This window comes from Balearica regulorum, chromosome 2, assembly GCF_011004875.1.
Source record: "Balearica regulorum gibbericeps isolate bBalReg1 chromosome 2, bBalReg1.pri, whole genome shotgun sequence".
NCBI lineage: Eukaryota > Metazoa > Chordata > Aves > Gruiformes > Gruidae > Balearica > Balearica regulorum.
The window spans coordinates 56592106-56613926 of NC_046185.1; the positions used below are offsets into that span (position 1 = coordinate 56592106).

A 21821-nucleotide genomic window follows, 5' to 3' on the forward strand; every position below is an offset into this window, starting at 1 on the left:
CATTTGACAGGGACTAAGCAGCATTGAATCTCAAGTGAATAAATGAAGCAGGTGGCACGCTGCCACAGTATTAATGTGTCCAGTAGCCCAGGGATTATGTTTGAGGCTGTGGGAATGAACTGGTCTGCTTCTTACTGAAACAAATTCCCTTGTTGATGAGGAATCCTGAAAAGGATTCAAATTATGCAGGTGCTTAACATAACAGAAACTTGCATTGTAAGAGACAAAGAATAAAAGAATCCTTCTAACATCACTGTAAACAGGATGCATGTTGAGATGGAGATGTGTTTCTTGGCACAGGTTCCCTAGAGTCGCATCCAGAACTGTTTCTCCATTTTCTTGTATTCCAGAGAGTGGCAGAGACGACGGGTAACGGTTCAAGGTCAGATTCATTATGCAAGATGAAGCCGAAGTCGATGGCTGCTCCGCTGTGAGCTGCAAACGTAGCAGTCAGTAGCAACGTTGTTCGGAAGGCAGGCCAGATGCAAACACCTAGAGCTGCGTCAGCTCTTGCGTTGCCATTAACGGCTTCTGATGGCTGAATTCCCACCGTTACAAATTTTACCTCACCAGAGGTTTAGTCATACGCTGCTTTAATCACTGCTAACACTTACATTTCCTTGTAAATCTGCGCAGAAGAGCAGTCGGGTCGCTGCCCGTCTGCCCTCAGCGGCTTCAGGAAACTTTACAAAGTTATTTTACCGTTTTTTCCCCGCCGGGAGGTCACCCGCTGAAGCAGGAGGGGCGCCCTACGCCGGTGTCCCCTCAGGCAGCGCCGCGCTGCCCGCAGCCGGGCCCAGCTCCCCCTAGCTCTCCTCACGCTTGGCCGCCCGCAGCGGCCTCCTCTACGGCTGGCGGAGCCCACTGCCCTGGGCCTGGGGGCTCACAGCATCGGGGGTGGGGGGTGGCGGGAGTGAGAGTACAAGCGAGTAACACCTCCGACCGTGGCCCTCACGGCGCGCCCGTCGCTGGGAGTTGTAGTTCGCGGCCGACCCACCACCGCTGCCGGTAGGCGTCCCCGCGCGAACTATAGTGCCCGTCATGCCCTGCGCTCGGGAACTAGTCGCGGCCCGCTTTGCGCATGCGCAGAGCGCCTCCCCGGGGGGCAGTCGGCGCATGCGCCTCCCGTCCCAGAGGCCGCTCCGCCCCCCCCGCCCCCGGCCGCCCCGAGCCGCGGAGCGAGGCGGCGGCGCCTGCGCGGTGGCGAGCTCGCGCCGCTCCCCGGCCGTCCTTGCGAGCCGGGCGGCGGAGGCGGAATGGGGCGCGAGGCGGAGCCCCGCGCGTGAGGCCGAGAAGGAGCCGCTGCGCCGGCGAGCGGGACCCCGACGGTTAGTGCCCGCGAGCGGGGGTCTCCGGCCCGGCCCCCTGCCGTTCCCGGTGAGGGGCGCAGAAGCCGCTTCCGGGCTGGCGGGGGGGGGGGGGGAGGGCTAACGGTTGGTGAGGAGCCGCCCCCGCCCCCAGGCGCGGCTGCCGGTGGGGGGAGGGGCCGGCCTGGGCTGCCCGGAGGCTGGGGGTGGGGAGGGGCCGCCGGTGACTCCGCCTCCTTTCCCCCCTCACCCGTCCCGGGGCCGCTCCCGTTCCCCGCGGGGGTGATGCCGCTGGGGGATCGGCTCCCTCTGGCGGCGGGGTGGCCCGGCCTGCCTGCCTGCCTCGGCGGAGGCGCGGGGGATGCCGCGCTGTGGAGAGGCCGCGCGTCCCAGCGGTGACTCCTTCGTCGGGCTGCTCAGGAGGTGGACCCGGCCCGTGTGCGGTAGTTACCGGCCTGGTTGTCCCTCCCGTCCTTACGGCGCCGGGCTCCTCGTGCGCCCGGGTTTCTTAAGTGTTTGTGCACTTGGAATCGTGCGGGGTTCGCTGTAGCTCAGGCTCAGGTTAGAGGTCTGCTGGATTTGTTATGGGTTAGCTTTCTGTGAGGATGTTTTGGGGTTGGTTTTTCTGGGGGTAGCGGTCGGGTTTTTTTATTAATTTAAGGTGTCAGATCTTAAAAACCAGAAAACTCTTACCATCATTGGCATTGTTCTGCATCTAGTATGTTTAACAGTTTCTAAGGATTTGTGTTTTCTACCTAATGATGTTCTTCAGAAAGCCTGCGTTACCATACATCATATGTCAGTGTATGATGTAAATAAACAGATCTCACTTTTAAGTGCTTACGTATGTTAAAACAAATGGCAAAGAAGATGCCAGCAAACCACAGTGATAATTTGAAAGTATCTGTTTGTGAGAATAGTGTGGTTTGGATTCTCCCCTCCCTGGTGTCCCCGAGGTTAATGGTCATCCTTATATGAGGAATAATAATAAAATAGGGTAAGGCCTTTTTACCAATTGCATAAAACAGATGGATTTGTGTAAGTCTTTTGTTCCAGCACAGCAAAACAGCCATAATTACATTCTTATACCTATTTCTCATCTGGAAAGCGCTTGAAGTGCTCGCCATGCATGTTCAGCGTTGCTATAATGTGCCCGTTCAAGGGTGATGTTAAGGCTCGGTTGGATATGATGCAGGACTGTAATGGATGTGAATTTATTAGTGATCTTAAGGAAAATGGGAGAGAGATCCCTTAGATTTGGGGTTTGATGTCATTTGGGGTGTTGCGTTCAACTTGTGATGAATGAGGCCATACTGCTTCTTCAGTTCATGTTAATACAGCCCTTATATAGTATAGTTATGCAGTCAGTGTGACATATACTCTTGAGGGGCTCTTTTCTACAGAGGAGTAAAATAGGAATATAAAAAGCTTCCAAAGCTTGTGATTTTGAGTGTTTACTACTTCTAAGTGTTTGAATTTTAGTAAACACCCAGCTGTAATGTTCTAGGTAGCTAGGTCAAAAATAGGGTGTTTATTACAGAGAAGCAGGGAACTTTACGTTCCCTGTTCTAGGGGTCTCATTTCTAACTTTGAGAAGATAAGTTGTGTTCTTTAGTCTTCCCGCATCTGAAAGAGAAGATAGGTATAGCTCAAAAATGTAATACTCCAGATGCGACTCTGACATTATTCTGTCTTAGTTAAGGTATATTCAGGGTGGGAGGGCATGTTTTGTGTTTTGTTTTGGTGTTGTGGGTTTTTTTCCTCCAAAAGTAAGGATTTAACTGTAAAACCCTTGGTGTGTTGTAGGTATATAGGGAAAAAAGTTTTTTCTGTAGGGTAGCCTATTTGCATTTTTATATGTGTCTGTACCGGAATATGTTGTCTTGGTATTGCAGTAACTGCATTTTTCCTTCAGAGCTGCATGGCTTGATGCTGTAGATGTAGTTAACTACAAAACTGATGTGCATATGCACTGTATCTAACACTTTGGGGTTCTGATCTCACTTGTACCCTTTAGGCACTTCCCTAATATGTTTTAGCTGTATTTTCTGAGTAAACATTGCTGGTTGTTACAAGCTGGTTTTAGACTAATATGGAAGATGCTGTTGTTTAGGAATAAATGCCAACAAATGCAAATCTACTTTCTTCTGTAAAGCTTGGTGTCACATAGCTGGCCTCAAAATGCCAAAATATAGTATGACATTTGTCTTCAGTTTATTGTATATCTAGTATAATCTACTAAGCTTTTCTCTGAACTAATGGATCTCATTATTTTGAATGAGTGAATGATTCACTATCTCTAAAACTAGTCATGGTTTGCCATATGCCTGCTTCCAGTTTGTCACCTGACAAATTCATCAGCTCTTTCTGCTGTACCATGAGCCTCATGGACCACAGTTTTCAAATTGTTGCTCAAAAAAAAAAAAAAGGGGGGGGGGAAATTTAATCAAATGAGCCCCGAGTTGGGCTGCAAGTAGGCTGTGGGAGGCTTGCACTTAGGCTGGATCCCCAGACATGGTGGTGTAAGAGAGGCAATTGCTGTCCAAATAACAACTATGTCCTCTGCTTGCCGTGGCCAAAACCAGGAAGGTAAGGATGCAGGTTGATTTTAGAAAAAGGAAGGGCATGACTCCTTTTCTGGCCATACTTATCCTTCCCATCCCTCACCTTTTGGCCTTGACATCAGGGAAAACAAACTTGATTGAAGCTGTGGAGGTACAGTAGAGTGAAAGAGCCTTTGATGTTGGCAGCAGTGACAGCACGCCTTCGTCTCTGAAGCTGAGTAACAGCAGGGATCTGGCACTCCCCACTTCCAGTTTTTCTTTAGGCTGCAGTGGAAACTGGGGGATGACTGCTTATGTGGGGCAGCTGCTGGGAAGTGGGATGGGAAGGGTTATATAATTGCCCGAGTAAGGAGTGGTGATCCAGTAAGTAGGCTCACACAACACTCTGCTCAAATATATCCAAAGAGATTATAGTTTATTCTGTCCTGTTACTAGAAGATAATGTACTAGGAAAAAATATTTTATTTAGGTTTCATCAGTAAAGTGCTGTGACAGTTTTGAACTAGTAGGGAAGAATTTGTGAAAAAGATAAACACAAAGTACAGTGGCTTCACTGGATAATTAGTTGAGAAGGTAAAAATCAAAGTTAATACCTAAACAAAATATGTCTGACCAAAAATATTTGGGAAATATAACTGAGGTCCTTAGTGGTGTTTATTATTAGTTGTACATTGAAAAAGTAGAAGGCATCTTTTTTCTCTTGTCTAATCTATGAATTCATGAGAGACTGAGATCTATCAATTCTAAAACATGAGATCATAATGTTTAGGAGCAATCAGTTCACTACCTACAAGTAGTGTTTTCTTTGGTAAGTAAATAAGATGTATTTAAATAGAGAACAGGGTTTGGTATTTTTTCCTTGCGTAGCTTCTGTAATAGTAAGTAAACAAAAGTACAGATAATGAATAGTCCCAGTGTCTTCCTGAAGCAGCTTGGCATAACATCCTGACTAAAAAAAATAGCAACTAATTATTTAATAAGCACAGAATTTTATAATAATAAAGAAACAAATAAAGAAAAAGTGCTCACCAGTTGCTAAAACAATAATAATGTAAATCTGAATAAGCATAGTGAGCTGTATGAATTAATGTGGTATGTAACCCAGTTTAAAAAAAATTAATAGAGCAAATATTATGTTTAGTTTTAAATAATCAAATTCACTATTGTCTTCTGTGTGCAGAATTAGATCATGCAATTGTTCTGATGTAATAATAATTGAAGAGTGTGATGTAAGTCGCTTCATCCTCATCGATATGTCCTTAATTGTTAATAATTTGTCACCTGTCCGTTTGTTTTAGGTGCTGGGAAGGTATGTAGAAATATAAAGCTTAAGCAATCAATGCAACTATAAAATGTCTTTAAAAGAAGCTTAACGATCGTTGGTGTTACAGGTAAATTTATGGTATGACCTTGTAGGCGATCCCTGGCTTGCTTCCATCTGGGCTACTGTCTTTCCTGGAGGGCACAGGGAATGCCTTAATGATTCTTGCCGGCTACAGCCCAACATGAAGCATGGCGCTGGGGAAGACCTTGCATAAGTGCGCAGAGATGCACTATTTTAGCTTCTAGGGGATATGCTTGTTCATAGGAGTAGGTGCTGCTCTCTACTTCAGAGCAATGGAAGGGGCCACTAGTAGGAGCAGATTTCTCATTTGCACACTGCCTTCTTTATTCTCCTCTTTGCTCACGAGGAACTGAGCTTTTTTAGACTGGCTATTTTGGTCTTTGGAGGCACACAAGCAAAGAAAGGGATGAGTGATGGCTGCTGGCGTCAGGTGGGAAGGGGCCAGATGGCTGCTGTAGAGGAAGAGTGAGGAGCAAGTGTTCTGTGGTAGGGTTTGACATTCCAAATCAGAATGCAAGTTTGGACCAAACTGAAAATTATTTTAAGGAAAATAAATTTAGTTACAGGTTGGTTGTTCTGTATATTTGCTAGCAGTGAATAACTCTTCACTCAGATCAGTTCATGTAGTTATGTATCGATAAAATATATTTTTGTTTCAATTTTGTCCTCTGTAGTATGAAAATTTCATGTGTTTCTATGATCTAGCTAAAGTCAGCGCATGAAGTTTACTACTTCTTTTACAGTTTCAGTAGGATCCCTGGGCTTTTGTATTACAAATAATTAACCTTTGTGCTAGAAGACAGGCATCTGGCAGAAAGGAACTCTTGGGACAGAACATAGATCTCTGGTACTGAGCTTGAGCTGGATACATGGTTTTTAAAAACACAATGTATGATGATAATACTGTTAACTTGACACTTGTGGAAAAAGAGCTATCCCAGTGACAAAGAAATGCAGCTTCTCTTGTTCACAACGAATTTAGTAAGAATCACTTCTCTTTAAAACCATAACTCACTTTGTAAAACAGGAGTTACATCTAAGAGTCAGAAGCTATAATTTTAATGTTTTTTCTATAACAACTTTTGTGAAATTTAGCATTTAACTTACCCTGGTAATTAGGCTTATTGCTACTTTAACATTTCTAGGCTGTCTAGGTGTGGTTTTTAAATATGGGCATCACCAGTCAAGGTGCAGAATTTTTTGGATGTTGCAGTGAAAATAAATTTTAACTGATTTTTATTAGCATGAATTACATTAAATGCTAAATGTAAATTCTAAAGCTAAACATACCAGCAATGAAACTCTCTCATTTCATGGTATTAGTAGAGTTTTTCTATGATGTTACTATGGAAGTCCATAATTCCTGCTTATTGTTTTCCTCTGTCCAATACAGGGCCTCCACATAATATTGAGTGTATTAATTAATATTACGTGGTGTAAGATAATTAAATTGGCAGATATTTTACTATACTTGTAATAATCTAACTCTGGTAGGTGTTAATATTGTGAACAAAATGCCATATAAAAGCATAATGCTAATCTGTACAAAATGTAAAATACCTTTTTTTTTTTAATTGAATTTGAAGAAAAGTATCATCTGACACCCTTCTCTTTCAATTTTCAATTGTGGTGGCTTCAAAGGAGATGCTGTTCTTTTAAAATAGCCTAAAGAGCTTTTCATATTTGGTGGGATTTTTTTAATTGGTTGAATGGACTAAAAATGTAAGAGCTTGGGGGAAAAAACCCAACCAACTGATGGATAGATTTACCCAGAAACTCCTTGGATTATTTCAGTCTAGTGGTTTTAGCTTTTCTTGGTTTTTAGATGTTTTAATCTTTACAAACTCTGTAAGTTTTCTTTGTGCTGGCTTCCAGAGATTGTTCACGGGTCATGCTTCTGGAGTTTTAATCCTGAAATTTGGGGTTGCAGTTCTCCAAAATTTACATAACTCGTACCATTGGTGATCAGGTGCGGTTTTATCAGTCGTCTTTTGAAGTTTTTGGAGGAAATGAAATGCAGCTTTCCAGTTGAAGGGAGGAAGTGATGAATATGTGGAGTTCTTTGTTGTTTAGATGGTTCATTAAATTAATGTGACTGACATACTAAGATGTAAATTCAAATCCAAGTTCCTTGACAAAGATAATGAAGAGCAATTCATTTTCTGGCAATGACTATCACAAACGTATCTTGGAATATGCCAAAATCTGTATATCCTTCCGACAAACAATGGAGAAGTTGCATCGGTTGTTACCTGCAGCACTCCTTTTGTGTGCTACAATTTTATGATATTTTATTTATTTTATGATAAAACTAGCTTACAGTTTTCTATTGTGGTTGGCTTCTTTCTTCTTTTGGTTGCTAGTTCTTTAGTTCTTTTCCTTTCGTAAGTTTTTAGTGTGCCACCTCAGTCAGACTTTGAAGTCATTGAAAAGATACACAAACGTATGTCTCAGAAGTTTGCAGTGTGTGTGTGTCATTAGAAAAGTCAGTTGCAGATGCGTATTTTCGAAGGGTAATTACATTTGGTGGTTTTTAGTTCTTAAGAGCAAGGATTTTACCACCCTTTAAAATGCCTCATACTGATAGAGACAATTTTCTTTTTGGGGCTGGGGGAGGACAATGGCACTGTTTTGTCTTATGTATAGTAGGGCTGCCATTAAACTACCTACACTAATTTTATTTAAAGCAGCATGATTTTTCTTGTGTAGAGAAGGCTACACAACAGATTTGGGAATGGCAATCAGAACTTGTTTGGTCCTGTGTTATTAGATATTGAACTTCTTTTGCCAGCTGTGAAGCATACCTATTTTTAGTGTCTATTTGTGTTATTATTCAGTTCATTTTTATTTTATTTGGCAAGTAAATTGAAAACAGTAATAATTGTGTATTTCATAAGGTATGGGTTTTTTTGTGGTACTCTGAAGCCGTAGGATTGCCGAAAATTACTGCACAAGGTGCTACAGACTGAGCTGGAGCTTGTTTTAGAAAACACATGTGAATTTAATTTCAAATTCTAAGGATGTTTATACATTTTTCTAGAAAGCTGGTGTTTCATGTAGGTTTTCTCGTAAGGCTGTTTGGCTATGTCAATTGGCATAGAAGACAAATATTGTGAACTTGTGGGTCCTGCTGCTGTTTCAGTAATTTAACTGCTTGGTCTTCCCCATGGTTGCCTCTGAAGAAGCCTTTGCTGGCTGTGGCGGCAGATTCCTGCTTCCCAGCCGTTCCCTGCAGAGAGGAGCCCCGGAGACCAGCTGCTGCCCCAAGCTGAGTGGGTGCCACACCTTGCCTTGAATGTGTTTGTGAATGTTTTCAGTGTTCACATGCATGCCATTTTGCAACATCTCAGCCCTGGAGGTGGTGATGTTAATCATAATTAATAATCTACTGAGCTTATAAATATTTAAATTTACTTTCCCCTTGGGTATTGAGTAAATCTGGGGCAGAAGTGGAAAACAGAACTTGTTAATCCCAACTCTATATATGGTACTGAAAAAAATAACTAAAAATTTAGAAATTTACAGAAAGGCTAAATACTTCATGTGATGTTGATGAAGAACTGGGATTGGCATTGATGGGAATATGTCTGAAAAGAGAACATGATATAGTCCTCTTCTGGTGTGGAAGCTTACATACTATGGTTAAAAAAAAATTCTTTTACATACCACATAAGTTTGAAAGATATCAGCATCTATTCCAGCAGGTTGCACTACTAGAGACGTAACATGGATCAATAAAACTATTATTTTGTTAGCATGGCTCAAAACAGATCTCCAAATGAATTAAGCTACATCAGAAAAAAAAATTTTGGTGGGTAAAACTGCATCTACAATAAGGCTTTGCTAAAAACTACTGTGCTAGGAGCATGGAAACATTATACTCCTATCCGTTATAGTGACGTTGGGAAAACGTTTGCATGCAACCTGAATCTCCAGTTGATTTTATTCAATATGGGCCTAATAAAACAACTGGTGAAGGCAGAAGGGGAGACTTTCCTTTTACTTTGGTTTCTAGGTCAATAGCCAGTGATGTTAGCTTGAGAATATACAGGACTCTTTAAGCCAAAAACAAAGGCGCAGCAGATAGAGTTATTAAATAATAACTGAAAATAATTAGAGAAGCTGTTACATAAGCAATTTTTCTAGATCAAAGTCTTTCTTTACTTTTTCTTTCAGCTGTTACAATAGAATGGGTTTTATCTCAACAACTATAGTTCTGTTTTAATTTAATATTCACTAAAAGTTGGATATGATTTGCCTGTGTTACGTTGGAACGTACAGGGTTTTAAACATGAAAAAAAAAATCATACATGGAAACTGATCATCTGTGTCATGTATCGCACTCTGAAGAGATCCAAGCAAAGCTGTTCTTAGTTTCTCCTTATGTTATAGAGCTGTCAGTTCAAGTGACAGTCTGTAATTTATAGATCTCTTCAACTGTGTTCAATACATGGTGGCAAAAATTCAGTGTAAAGCACAAGAAATGTAATTTTCACAGTTTTAACCCTAAAGGTTTGGGTGTCATTAATATACTTTCAGAACGTGCTTATTTCTGGGAATGATAAGGCCTTAGAATTGAATATTCTTTGCCTTTGGTAAGGTAAACTAGTCCGTTCATACTGACCTCCCAATTAAAGCATTATGAAGTGACTTCTGTAAAATGAACTTAATGCTGTTTGAAAATTCTATGAATAGAATAATGATCACAATTCAGTGAAGAAGCATGGTACTTTAATAGGTTTTTCTACATCCAGTCTAAAAGATAATATCTCAATAATGGATTAAAAAGCGACGCGCTCTGGATTCAGCGTGCAGTACTTGGTGCAGCACGTATGCTCTTTGTCATTTGCTCTATGTATTGAGCAGGTTTATGCAGTTGACAAAATAAAGCTGGGCTTCGTCTGCATTGAACTCCGTGTGCTAGTAGGTGGTAGCAAGTGGTTTAAAGGACAAACCAGCAGACCCAAGTTAAGTGATGTTTGTAAGGCGGCACACCAGTTCTGGTTTCGTTGTAATTGGCATGGATTAGAAAGATGGTGATAATACAGCAGCATTGGCGTCTGCCTGTACACGTCAACTGAGCATGTTCCCCAAATTTCCATAGAGCTTGAACTCTACCTGTTGGCAGGAGCCTCACGATGTGTTACTGCATCTCTGCTGCTGCTGTTGCTTTTGCCAGGTGAATTATTGCTGTTACAGAAATTCCACTGTATTATATTACATGTTTTGGTGTGTAGGCATTTCTCAAATTTGTTACTAGTGTTAAATCCACACTTAATATTTGCTGTTTACCCTTGTCATTTCTGGTATTTTAGCATGCGTTAGTTAATGCACTCTTAAAAAAAGCAAACAACAGAACAAGTGCGAAACCCCAAACTAGGCTATACGTAGCCTTAGATTTTTTTTTAATTGGGGAATAGGAACTGACAGTGCAGAGCTCTAGCCTCTCTCAAAACCTAGATTCTGTTCTCTGTTGTGTGATCTATCATACTCAGTCTGTAGATGCTCTTGAAAGAGTAGCAGAAATGCTTGAAACTCCAGTAAAATATTGCATGCCAAATCTGTTGGCTTCTCATCTGCTTAATTTTGGTTTATTTTTTTCACTCTGGTGATTAGCACCCGCTTTTTTAACAGCGTTTATGGTACATTGAGCTCAACCTCTCAGGGTTTTGTGGTAGTTTTTTTAACTGACTCCACTAAATGGACAGCTGTTCTCAAGTTGGCTGAGTTCAGATACTGGAGTGTGACTGAACACGCTGTAGTTGAAATCTCTGATAAGGGGAATTTGTCATTAAATAAACCCAGCCCAGGAACTGATAAAAGTATAAAAAATAGTCTTAATTTGCAAGATCATCAGTTCCTGTCATTTTTGGTGACTGGGGATTAGACAACTCTTGAAACGACTTGTCATAAAATGTGAATTGTATAAAACTTGTATATAGTCCTGAGGGCAAACAAAACCTGAGGTGATACTATGTTTATAGCAATTGTTAAAAAAGTAAAATGCACACCTTTTGTTGCCTTTTCCTCTGTTCCTCTTTTAAGTGGTAAAAGTAAAAGTTTCTGTTCTGTTTTGCAAGTATTAGTGCTGACACAGGTAGGAATTTGGAGAGGTAGATGGGAGAAAAGGGACAGGGTTGTAACACCAGGAATAATTCTAAGGCCAATCTAAGCAATAATGGGTATGATATATGTTGTACAATGTTGTATTTTTCAGAAGTATGGGAGGGTTTGATGCATTTGCAGGACAGTTTGTATTACTCAATTCTGTCATGGTTTAACCCCAGATGCCAACTAAGCACCATGCAGTGGCTCGCTCACTCCCCCCCCACAGCAGGATGGAGGAAGAGAATTGGAAGGGTAAAAGTGAGAAAACTTGTGGGTTGAGATAAGAACAGTTTAATAATTAAAATAAAATTAAAAAAAAATAATAAAATTGTAATGAAAAGCCAAATTACAGAGAGAAATAAAACCAAAGACAGACAAGTGATGCAAATGAAAACAACTGCTTACCACCAACCAACTGATGCCCAGCCATTACCTTTACCCCAGCTAGAAGCAGCAGAAGCTCTGAATAGTTTAGCCATTATCAAAAGTTACCACATTTTTATTTGGGCTGCAGATTGTTTGAGTTTCTTAGGCTAGTATTTAAAAATTTAAACAAAACACTACAACAAAATTTTTTCAAACTATTTTTGAGAATTAAACTAGCAGGAAAGAAAATCTCTTGACTGTAATTAAAAGTATTTTGGTGATCAGGCAAACCTTTTTAATGCTATTTGTATTTTTAGAGGGGATAGCTAAATTTGGCTAGAGATGACCTCCCAACTTGCCTTGCTTATGTGTGGATTGTAATTTTCAGACACCTTAATTAGAATTGAATGTGAGAGAAATGGAAGGTGGCAAGGGGAAACCCAGGAACTAGTGAGCAGCCAAATGGAGAGATTAGATGAGGCACTGGGTGTGGAGAAGAGAAATGGTGAAACTGAAGTTGCACAGGTCTAGGTGCCGAACACCCGCATGGTGAGAAGGAGGTTGTGAGAGAGAAGAGGTACAGTCCTGACAGTGGAGGAATTGGACTGCAGGAGAGAGGAATGAGGAAACTAATGGAGAGGGACCGAGCCTGGGAAGCAGCGGGACTAGCCCACAGAATGGGAAACTAGTCTACTGGGCTTCAGTATGATAAGGGGAGGAACTGGCATTGGGTTACTTTGTGGCGACAAGATCATCAGAACCAGGAGCAGGATTCACAGTGGCTAAGACTAGAGAATCCCAAACAGTGGACCAGCACTTTCCCAAGAACTTTGAAGAATGAGAAATTATTCTCTGGGTAGGCAGTAGCAGTTGTAATGCAAGTAGCTGATTAGTCAAGATACTCCTGCAGAAGTCTGGCCTGGTTACAGTGTCCACCTACCTCACAATACAGAGTCCAGATATTCTGCTTGTTACTTCAGAAACATGCAATGGGAAGCAATTAAACAGCAGATTTTCCAGTTGTTAGCTGGCCATTTCTTTCCAAGAATGCCTCTTATAGATGTGGTGGTGCTCATAATATAATGCACCACTTTGAAGCTGCTTCCATGGCAGTTGATGCAACTGGGGAAAGACACGTGGCAGGGCTTGCTGAGATATCCCTGAAGGATGGGAATGAGCATGGGAGCCACATGTGACATAGTTTGTGTAACCTCTGTATACAGCTTTGGTGGTTATTCTGTAAAGATTTGTGCCTAGGCTTTTCTCCTAGACGACCTGCTTTAGCTTGCTCTGGAACAGGCAGTTGGATGTGAAGTATCACAGCATGCCTCGCCAGGGAAGTAGGATGTTATGGCAAAACAGGCAGTGTGACAGCATAGCCAGTGCAGGAGCCAGAGTCATGGGACAGGGGCTTTTCCTATGCTGTGATGGTCAGTCTCTTTTCAGGTGCACTCTCTCTGGAGCAAAGCATTTAACTCTTCCCAGGGAGTCCAAGTTTTGTTTTGCATAAGATGTCTGTTGGAAACAGCCTGTGAATTGCATCCTGGTGGAGCTCTACAGAGTGTGTAGACTAGAGGCTGTGATAGTGTTTTTCCTGGTGAGAGCGTATGCTAACACATACCTGGAGAATTTATCATCGTGTGATTGTGAGACTTTATTGTAATGTGATCAGAAGCCTTGTTTCTGATATTTTTTAAATATCTAGGATGTTATTTAATTATTTATTTTAAGGTTGTCTCTCTACTGAATGGATTAATGAAGAGCTGGAATACCTTCAATAAAAGGGAATAACCTGGATAGTGCTACATATTCTGATCGTGAGTTGGCTCCTGCAACAGTCCGCTCAAATATGGATGTGGTCTATAGCTGCCTGATTGTGAGAGCTAAGTAGTTTTCTGTATTTGTATATCACTACATCTGAGTTGGTATGGACTCTCAGAGCAGAACTTGAAATAATTTGGATGGTACTGTAATTGCAACAGACTTTATCCACCTACAGGTAAATGAGAGAACACACAAACCTGTTTATGTTACTTTTAGAGCTGATCTGATGCTGGCATTATTTTTTAAAAATGTACAGCTTGCTTCTGTGTGACTTGTTGTATGATTGCACACTCTCCTTTAAAGTACGTTTTCTAACATTTTCATAGCATCAGTAATCTTGGGTTTAGGAGCTGAATGCTGCTATGCAGTTCGTAGTTTATTCTCTTTATCCAAAAAATCTTGCAAAGGCCCTTCTTGAGGCTTCAATTATTGCCAATTATGAAGAGTGCATGACTCACAAGGGAGTTACTTAATGCTCTTTTTAGGTGATTACTCATGACTTGTGAAATTTTAAACTTGCTTTACCTGTCTACATGATGCTCTTCCCTTTTTTTTTCTCCTTTCATGGCCATGTTGCCTTACTAAAGAAAGGGCGCTGTTATGTACCTGAGTACTGCTTGTTAAATAAAATAGATGGCTTCTGATGTCATTTTGCTATTTGACTGCATGGCAACATTTCAGTCTAAGAAATGTTTGAGTGAAAGTGGTGTTTTCTATCAAGCTTTTCAGTGTGTTGTAATAAATGCGTCCTTTTATGTCAAAGAATAGCTTAAATTGTTGTGTTTTATTGCAGTAATAAAAACTCAGAGCAATTTGTGTAAAACATAAATGGTTTATTAGCTTTAAGCTAGTAAAAACTTTGTTCTTTGCGTAAGCTTTTGCTGTAGCTGACAACCATCAGTAATTACAAGATGATTAGTTTGAGGTGTACTTAACAATATCCTCTGCTCTTGGAAGGACCATGGTTTTAATGGCCTCCCACACTTTGCAATAGTCTGCTCAAGATACAGAACTTAGACATGTGTCAGACATTGGTATAGTCTTGGTAAGTAACTTACATTTAACTTTGTTTTCTCATCTCCAAGTCATCTTTTTCCAGCATCTCAGCAGTTGTATGAGTCCCACTCACAGCTTCTGAAGTGCTTTGACATGCTTAGACCACAAGCGATAGGTTTCGTTCTTACCTCTTATGGTTCACTACTTTCAAAAATGGAGCTGTGCTTATTACTAGGATAATTTTTGTCGAAAAGCAGTGTGCCGCACTCCTTTGAGTAACATCAGTTTCTTCACAGTGCAGATCTTTTGGATGATGATGCACTGCTGTGTTCAGGGTCTTGCTTTTGGGTAGTTACGATAGAGCAGGTTCTGGTAGCTGAGTGAGTGTTCCCATTCTGCCTCCATCCTTTGATTACTGACTTCTTGGGACTGTTTTCAATGTAACACCCAGATTTTCAGTGTATGCCTGTTTGTGGCAAAATGGGATGACCTGGGGACACCCACAGTGCTTCAGATATGATCTTGCATAATGCTTGTTGCAGAAAAATTCCCCGTGTCCTTCATTCCGCCCAACAGCTTTACAAAATAACATCTGTGCATGCAATCACCTGCTCTAATTTGCTTCTGCTGTTGCAGTTGGTTACAGAGCACAAAGTCACAATACAGACTCAGTGCAAAATAGAAATAATGGGGCCTTCTGTACTGAATGAGCGAGCTGTGGAGTTTGGTCTTTCAAACTGTGCCTCTCTTTAATGTGTTCATGCCAACTTAGATGACACACTGTAATAAGTGAGATCAAAGTTTTTTGTCATGTCTCTCTGTCTTCACTTTTCTATGGTTTTTTTCCAAACCTCAGCTGTTTAATATTAATTTTTACTTACTAGATCTGTAGCTTAGGCTGAATTTTTTTAGGAAGGAGTTTGGTTATTTTCAAAAATGAGGCTAGGAAAAAAATATTATTTTGCCCATGCAGTCATCTTCTTTCCTCTCCCCAAGTTGCGTTCTTGTGCTTGGTGTATGGTCTTGCAAGATGGTGGTGACGTGATGGCTAGGAGTTTTTGTGTTAAGAACATACCTTTCTGCTTTCCATGTTTAAAATCTCTTTTCATTTAGCCTTTCCTTGGGGATAGAGGGAAGGTCACAATTCTGCATGTGTTCAGTGAAGGCTGTTTATTTTTCAAACTCAGTTATTCTGAAGGTTTGGCTCCACGTTGAGCAGGAAGATGGTTGAAGAAACTGCATTTTGGGGGCACTGAAAAGAATAACTAGGTCTAAGCAGGAGCTTGAACTGCAAGAAGCTCTCGGATGCTGTCATGTGTAACAGCATTCGTGGCTCCTGTGGAAGAAAGAAATGAACTGGTGGCAGTTGAGGAGACTGCTGCTGGTAGGGAGGCAGGAAGAAAGATGATTTCTTGTGATACTGGGGAGGACTGAGAGCCAGTTGGAGAAATGGGGACAAGGTGAGAAGAAGAGGTGGTAATCATGAGGAAACAAAAGACTGCAGCAGAGAAGAAAATCCAGGAGGATTTCAGGTAGAAAAAACAGGAAGAAGAGGGAGAAGTGTATCTGCAAGGAAGTGGTGTGCAGCAGGAGAGTAGGAACCAGATGAAAAATGAACAGGGGGAGAGGAAGGTGGGAGACTGAGCAAGGAGCTTGGGTCACAGAGACCAAAGCAGGTGAAGAACGTGTTGTGTGTGGTATACTGAGGGTGAAAAAGAGAAATCAATCAAGACAGGAACCATGGGAGTACTGGCACTGGATGGTAAAGAAACTGAAGATTGAAGTTATGGAGAAGAATACTAAAAATGAAGTGAAATCTGGGGAGATGAAGCTATGCGTGCAGTATTACAAAACCAAACTGCCCAAAGAAGAGGGTTGCACTCCTGTCATTGTGATTTTACAACGCCTCTGCTTTCCATCTTTAGCGCTTGTTGAACTCTTCCACCAGCCAGCTCAGCAGCAGAAGCCTGTTTGAGCATCTAGCAAATCGAGTCACCTCACAAAGGGGTCTTGGGCGAGCAAACTGCTGGAATTGGGGGGGGCTGTTAATAGGGGGAGCAGTATGACCTTCCCCATGTGAGAGTAGTGAGCTGTTAAATCTCCTGATAGATAAGAACTACATAGGTGAAGAGAAGCAATTTGAAGCAAAGAGCCTGCTACAGAAGAGAGGCAGGACTGAAGCAGTAACAGATTGGGAAGAAAGGGTCAAGTCTGAGGGAGAAGTTGGCAGAAGGATCAGCCTGTTAGAAACGTTCCTTTTCAAAATGCTGAGAGGATCTATGATTTTTCACTCTCACCTTTTCTTGCTGTCAGCAAAAATTTGTAAGAGCCAGAGGAAAGGTGCAGATTGTATATGGCAATAGTACGTTAACAGCCATTAGTCAAAGTGGAAGAGGTTTTTGTAGTTGGCCTAAAGACTCTGATTCTGCTGATAAATCTTGATATAATTTGAGCATGGTGGAATTTCTCCCTTCTTTGAAGGTCTTTACTTAAATTACACATCTAAGAAAGTAATGCTTTCTTAAAGTTGTAAAATAAACAAAAATAGGAAATGTAAGTGCAGTCTTGATTTGTTGCATTTACAGATATGCACCATTATTTTTAGTGTCTCTACCCAGAATAAAGAATGCACAGTATTGAAAGGCCTCACAAATATGTTGTTTCTCATCACAATTCTGTGTTTTACTGCACCCTATTCAAATCCTGATCTGAGTAGCTGTTAATTTCCATAAGCACTCTGTGTGTGATCTCCTGTAGTGAGATACTTCATTTCATACATACATTAAATTTCCACTCTGTTCTGCATGCAGAGAACTGAAGGATGAGAGTTTTTAAAAAAAAAAAAAAACCACCAAAAAACCCAACACCACCACCCCCTGACCCCGAACCCACCTAGCTGGAGCCATTTATGATTATTAACCTGACAAAACACAATTCCACCTTCTGTTTTTCTGTACTGATCTGTAAATGAGACCCTAGGAGTGGAGTAACTGAGTAACACACGGCTAAAGAATGTTGTGGAACATATGGGCTAAGTCTGGCTTCATCCCAGGAGCTCTGCTGGGGTCCAGAGGCAGAGCATCTGTGTCCTCATTTTCCAGGGTGATGCATATGTGCCTTTGCAATGACATTGTCCTTTCCCTCTGTGCACTTGCCCATCTTGCCCACTCTAGACGTGGACTGATTTGTAGGTGTGGTCCATCCCATGGGCTTAAAAAAATATTATATGTAACATTTCTAATTTCATTTCATGAGTTGCTGTTGAAATACTGTCTATTGTTTAACAGCTTGTGGTAGATTTTGGTGGGGTGTTTTGGGTTCTGTTTTTTTTGGGATAGGGGTGGGACTTTTCTGGTGGATGAAATGCAAACAGGTGCTGTGCAGGAATTTTACACATAATTCTGATACTCAGATGAGATGCAATAGATGATAAATAAATGATATCAAAAAATGAGACTTTTTTGATATCTGTAAGTCTGAAGCTTTAGATACCTAGACATTTCTCCTAAAATGTCTTATTTGAACACTCCCATTTACTTGTTTAAACACAAGATCAAAATAGCATAGCAGTGGAGTATTTGATATCCATTAAAACAATAACAAAACCCAACAAGCATGAAAAAAAAAAAAAGAAAATGGCTGTGCCTCATGTTAATGCTATTCTCTTTAAAAGAGGCTTTCTGCTTTTGCATAAGAAGTTATAGTCCGGCTTGTATGATGTATCAGGAGTTCCTGCTTAGCCAGTATGTATTGTTTATTTCTCTGAATGTTTTATATAATACTGGGTATCCATGATTGTTTGCCTAACTTAGCGAAGGGTTGACTGTTTTCTTCTTAATTGTAATCTATACATCAACATTAAATAGCAGGAGCACCAAAGGTGATTGCAGAGTCCAAAGGCTAGTGCCGAAGCCACAGCTATTGTATCTGGATATACTCTTGTCATAACTAAAATATTTATGGAAATAGGTTTGATATGGCTTTTTTGTGTAATCTTATAACGTGTTTTAATTCTGGTTTTTTTGAGGCCATGGCTACACAGTCACCTTGATCACTTTAAATCTGGAGTGCAGGTCCCCCAACTCTCGCAGCCCTCCTTGTGCTTGTCCTGACACTTGTATGGCCGCATAGAGAGCCAAGCTATGGAATTGATGTAGCTTTAAAAAAACAAATCTTTTTTCCTTCTGTTTGTTTTCTAATAGATCAGTTTCCTTTCAGCAGCAACACAGATTTAAGTTGGATTAAAGTTAGCATGTAACCATGACTTGACCTCTCATCCAAGAATATCAGTGGGTGTGGGAAGTAGCTTTTTCTGGGGTTTGCTCTGTTTTCCTTTCATCCCTTGAAAGACGGGTTCCTATCTGAAGGTGACCATTTAGACACAAAGGGACAAATTCAGCAAAGCAGGCTCTGGAGATATGATGTCCCATACGCTATATCTGTTCTGTGGAATTCCTGAAATTTATCTGTGCTAGGAAGAGTTTTTTGCTTACGAGTTCCATTGCTGAGAATTTATGTATTGGCTTCCTTCAGCAATTTTCATCTTAGCTTTTATTTGGCCATAACTCTCAAGCAAACAATGTACAAGCACCTGGGTGCAGATGACCTGATATAGCCTCTTCAAATGTGAAGTTGTTATTGTATACCAGAAAAACTTAATCATTCTTTTTCTACATACTTTAATTTGTATTAGCATAATTAAAAGATGGGAAAGATGGATTTGACTTTAGGACTTTTTTTTTTTTCTTATTGCAACAGGTTAGGCAAGTTCTTATTTGCATCTGTAAAATATGCTTGGGAAAGATGAAAATGATCTTTGCCTTAAGTGCAGTGCTCACAGACACTCTGAGCTTCCAGACAGACCTATTTTATGTAAAACGTTTAAAGTTAGGTAACTGTTTATTAATAAATATTACCAATTGGTATGCAAACTGCTTATGAATTTTGTAAAAATTATTTCAAATGTTAAAATATTCCAATATTTAATATATAATGTTTTATATAGGATAAAGTAGAGATAGCTAAAATAGTGGCGCTCTCATTATGCTAATATGGTGTCAGAGTTAAGGGACAGATTCTGCAAACACTAAGCTTATGACCTGATGTTACATTACTGTGTCTTGACATAGGTTGGAGCATTCATTGTAGAACGTATTGCTGTTCATTGTGTTTTCAGGATAGAGTTTGAAGCAAGATGTTCTGACACCCATTGCTTAAAAAGGTGTGGGATTTTTTTTTGTTTTCCCTTGCTGCAGGTGTGATGGACAGGTAGCAGAAGATTTCACTTTGATATCAGGGAATCAGAATGACCGAGTGCTTCCTGCCTCCCACTAGCAGCCCCAGTGAACACCGTCGAGTAGAACACAGCGGGGGTCTTGCTCGTACTCCCAGCTCTGAAGAAATCAGTCCTACAAAATTCCCTGGATTGTACCGCACTGGTGAGCCTTCACCACCTCACGACAGCTTGCATGAGCCTCCAGATATAGTATCTGATGATGAAAAGGAGCATGGGAAGAAGAAAGGAAAATTTAAGAAGAAAGAAAAAAGAAGTGAGTAGGCAACTTCTCTTATTTCATGCTTATAATTTCTCTTTCTCTCTTTTCTTTCTCTCTCAAAGTTGTTTAATATTCCCAGTGGAACTTGTTTATGTGTGAAGGAAGTTAACTTGTACAAACAGGCTTTGTGCAATAGCTGTTTCTCTTCCAAAAAACCCCACACCTTAACAAAAAAATTGATTTGTTTTTTGTTGCACAGATACAGGTACCAAGCACGTGCCCAGAATTACTAACAAACGTATTTATTCAAAACTTTTAATGATGCATTGGTAATTGCCTGGCATGGGGTTCTTCTGATCGCATCATCTGTTCACATTCTAAGTGGAGGTTTCTAAGTGTATTTCCAAATAGATGTTTTTTGAAATTGTAGTTGAGGTGCTAGCTAAAATATAGCTGTAAGTTTGACCTGAATTTTGTACTTTTAAATTTGGAAGAGTCAGTTTCAACAACTTTGACCCTTTTTCCTTATGTCTCCCATATTCAGAGTTTACTATCGTGTACCATTTAAAGTTTTCATGTGCACGCTGCACCATTATTTGAGGAGTGATAAAATCTGTGTCCTTTTTTTTCTCTAGAGTTTCTCAGTTTAGTCTGATTATGCAGTTTCCTCCAGTAGTGCCTAAGTGTTATTGCAGAGTTCAAAAGTGTGCAAGGGATCTGAACTTACTAGAAGTGATAGAGTAAGGGTTTGAAGAAAGTAAAGCTTTGACTGTGGAATCCTTTGTCAGCATATCAGTGTCCAGAATGGAAGTTTTCATTTAGAAAGCATACCCCTCCAAAACAACAGAAGTCTTACTTCCTGCCTTTAGATTTGTGCAGAAAATTTTGGAAACATGAAATAGTTTTTACTAAATAGAATTTTTCTACATACTCTGAAAGAACAAAGCACTCGGAAATACTAAGCTGATACTGAGCACTCTCAGTACCAGAAAGATCCTTACTGTCCGAGTCTGTGAAACCTAAATATCACAGTCCAAATGCTAGTACTTTTTAAACTGACACTTGTTTTAGCAAAATTTCAAACTAATGTTCATCTTCTACAATGCCTGTATCTGTGGTGCCTGGAAGTTCTGGATGCCAGCATACCTTGCCACTTCTTATATGTGAAATTTGGAAGATCAAAACCAGTGAGACAGCACACGATATTCAGACTGTTAGGATAAATATGGTGACTATCTGTAATATGCATGCACATATTTAAATAATCACTCTTTAAGAATTTGCTGTCACTGCACTGCTTTTAATCCAACCTGTTTCCTGGAATGCAGGATTTGTTTCTGCCACAGTTTAGAAGGACTGTTGTTTTTAACTAAAGACTGTGTGTCTAAAGGATACCGTAGCTCAAAAGTATATTCTCCTCCAGTTAACACCAACAGTTTAAATTCCTGCAGGTTTAAAGCAAACTGATTCTTTAGGTTTTTTCCCTAATGTAAACAACATTAACCTAATACAGAGTATTGGATTGGTGATGAAAAAATTCAGTATTGATTGGATGGGTCTACATTCAAGCTATTAGTAGGGTTTTTTTACTTCTTTGCAAATCGGCTTTCTCCTGATTAGACACCTCTAAATTTGGGATTGTTAGAGGTCAGCATTATATATAGTGTGGGTTGCTTTGTGGTGTAATTCTGCATGCCTCGTGGTGATAGTCTAACTGAAGGCTGAAGAGGAAAAATGCTTCTTCAGCAAATATATGCAGGTCTGTGCACATTAGCACTGTAGCAGCTTTCTTCTGCAAGTGGTTACAGCACATTTT

General features: G+C 40.6%; 1 protein-coding gene across 4 annotated transcripts in view; it reads left to right on the plus strand.

Moving 5' to 3' along the window:
* The first annotated feature begins 1143 nt into the window (after positions 1–1143).
* The window catches only part of RALBP1 (ralA binding protein 1), a 35463-nt gene continuing 14785 nt past the window's right edge, over positions 1144–21821 (plus strand). Inside the window, exons 1-2 of one of the 4 annotated variants that reach the window (XM_075744422.1) lie at positions 1144–1377; positions 19766–20059. In XM_075744422.1, coding sequence (XP_075600537.1) covers positions 19816–20059 — 244 coding nt within the window. In that variant the 5' untranslated portion in view covers positions 1144–1377; positions 19766–19815. Of the gene's footprint in view, positions 1378–1575; positions 1869–19765; positions 20060–21821 lie in introns of those variants that run through there. The other 3 variants (XM_075744421.1, XM_075744423.1, XM_075744424.1) reach the window with 3 other exon arrangements.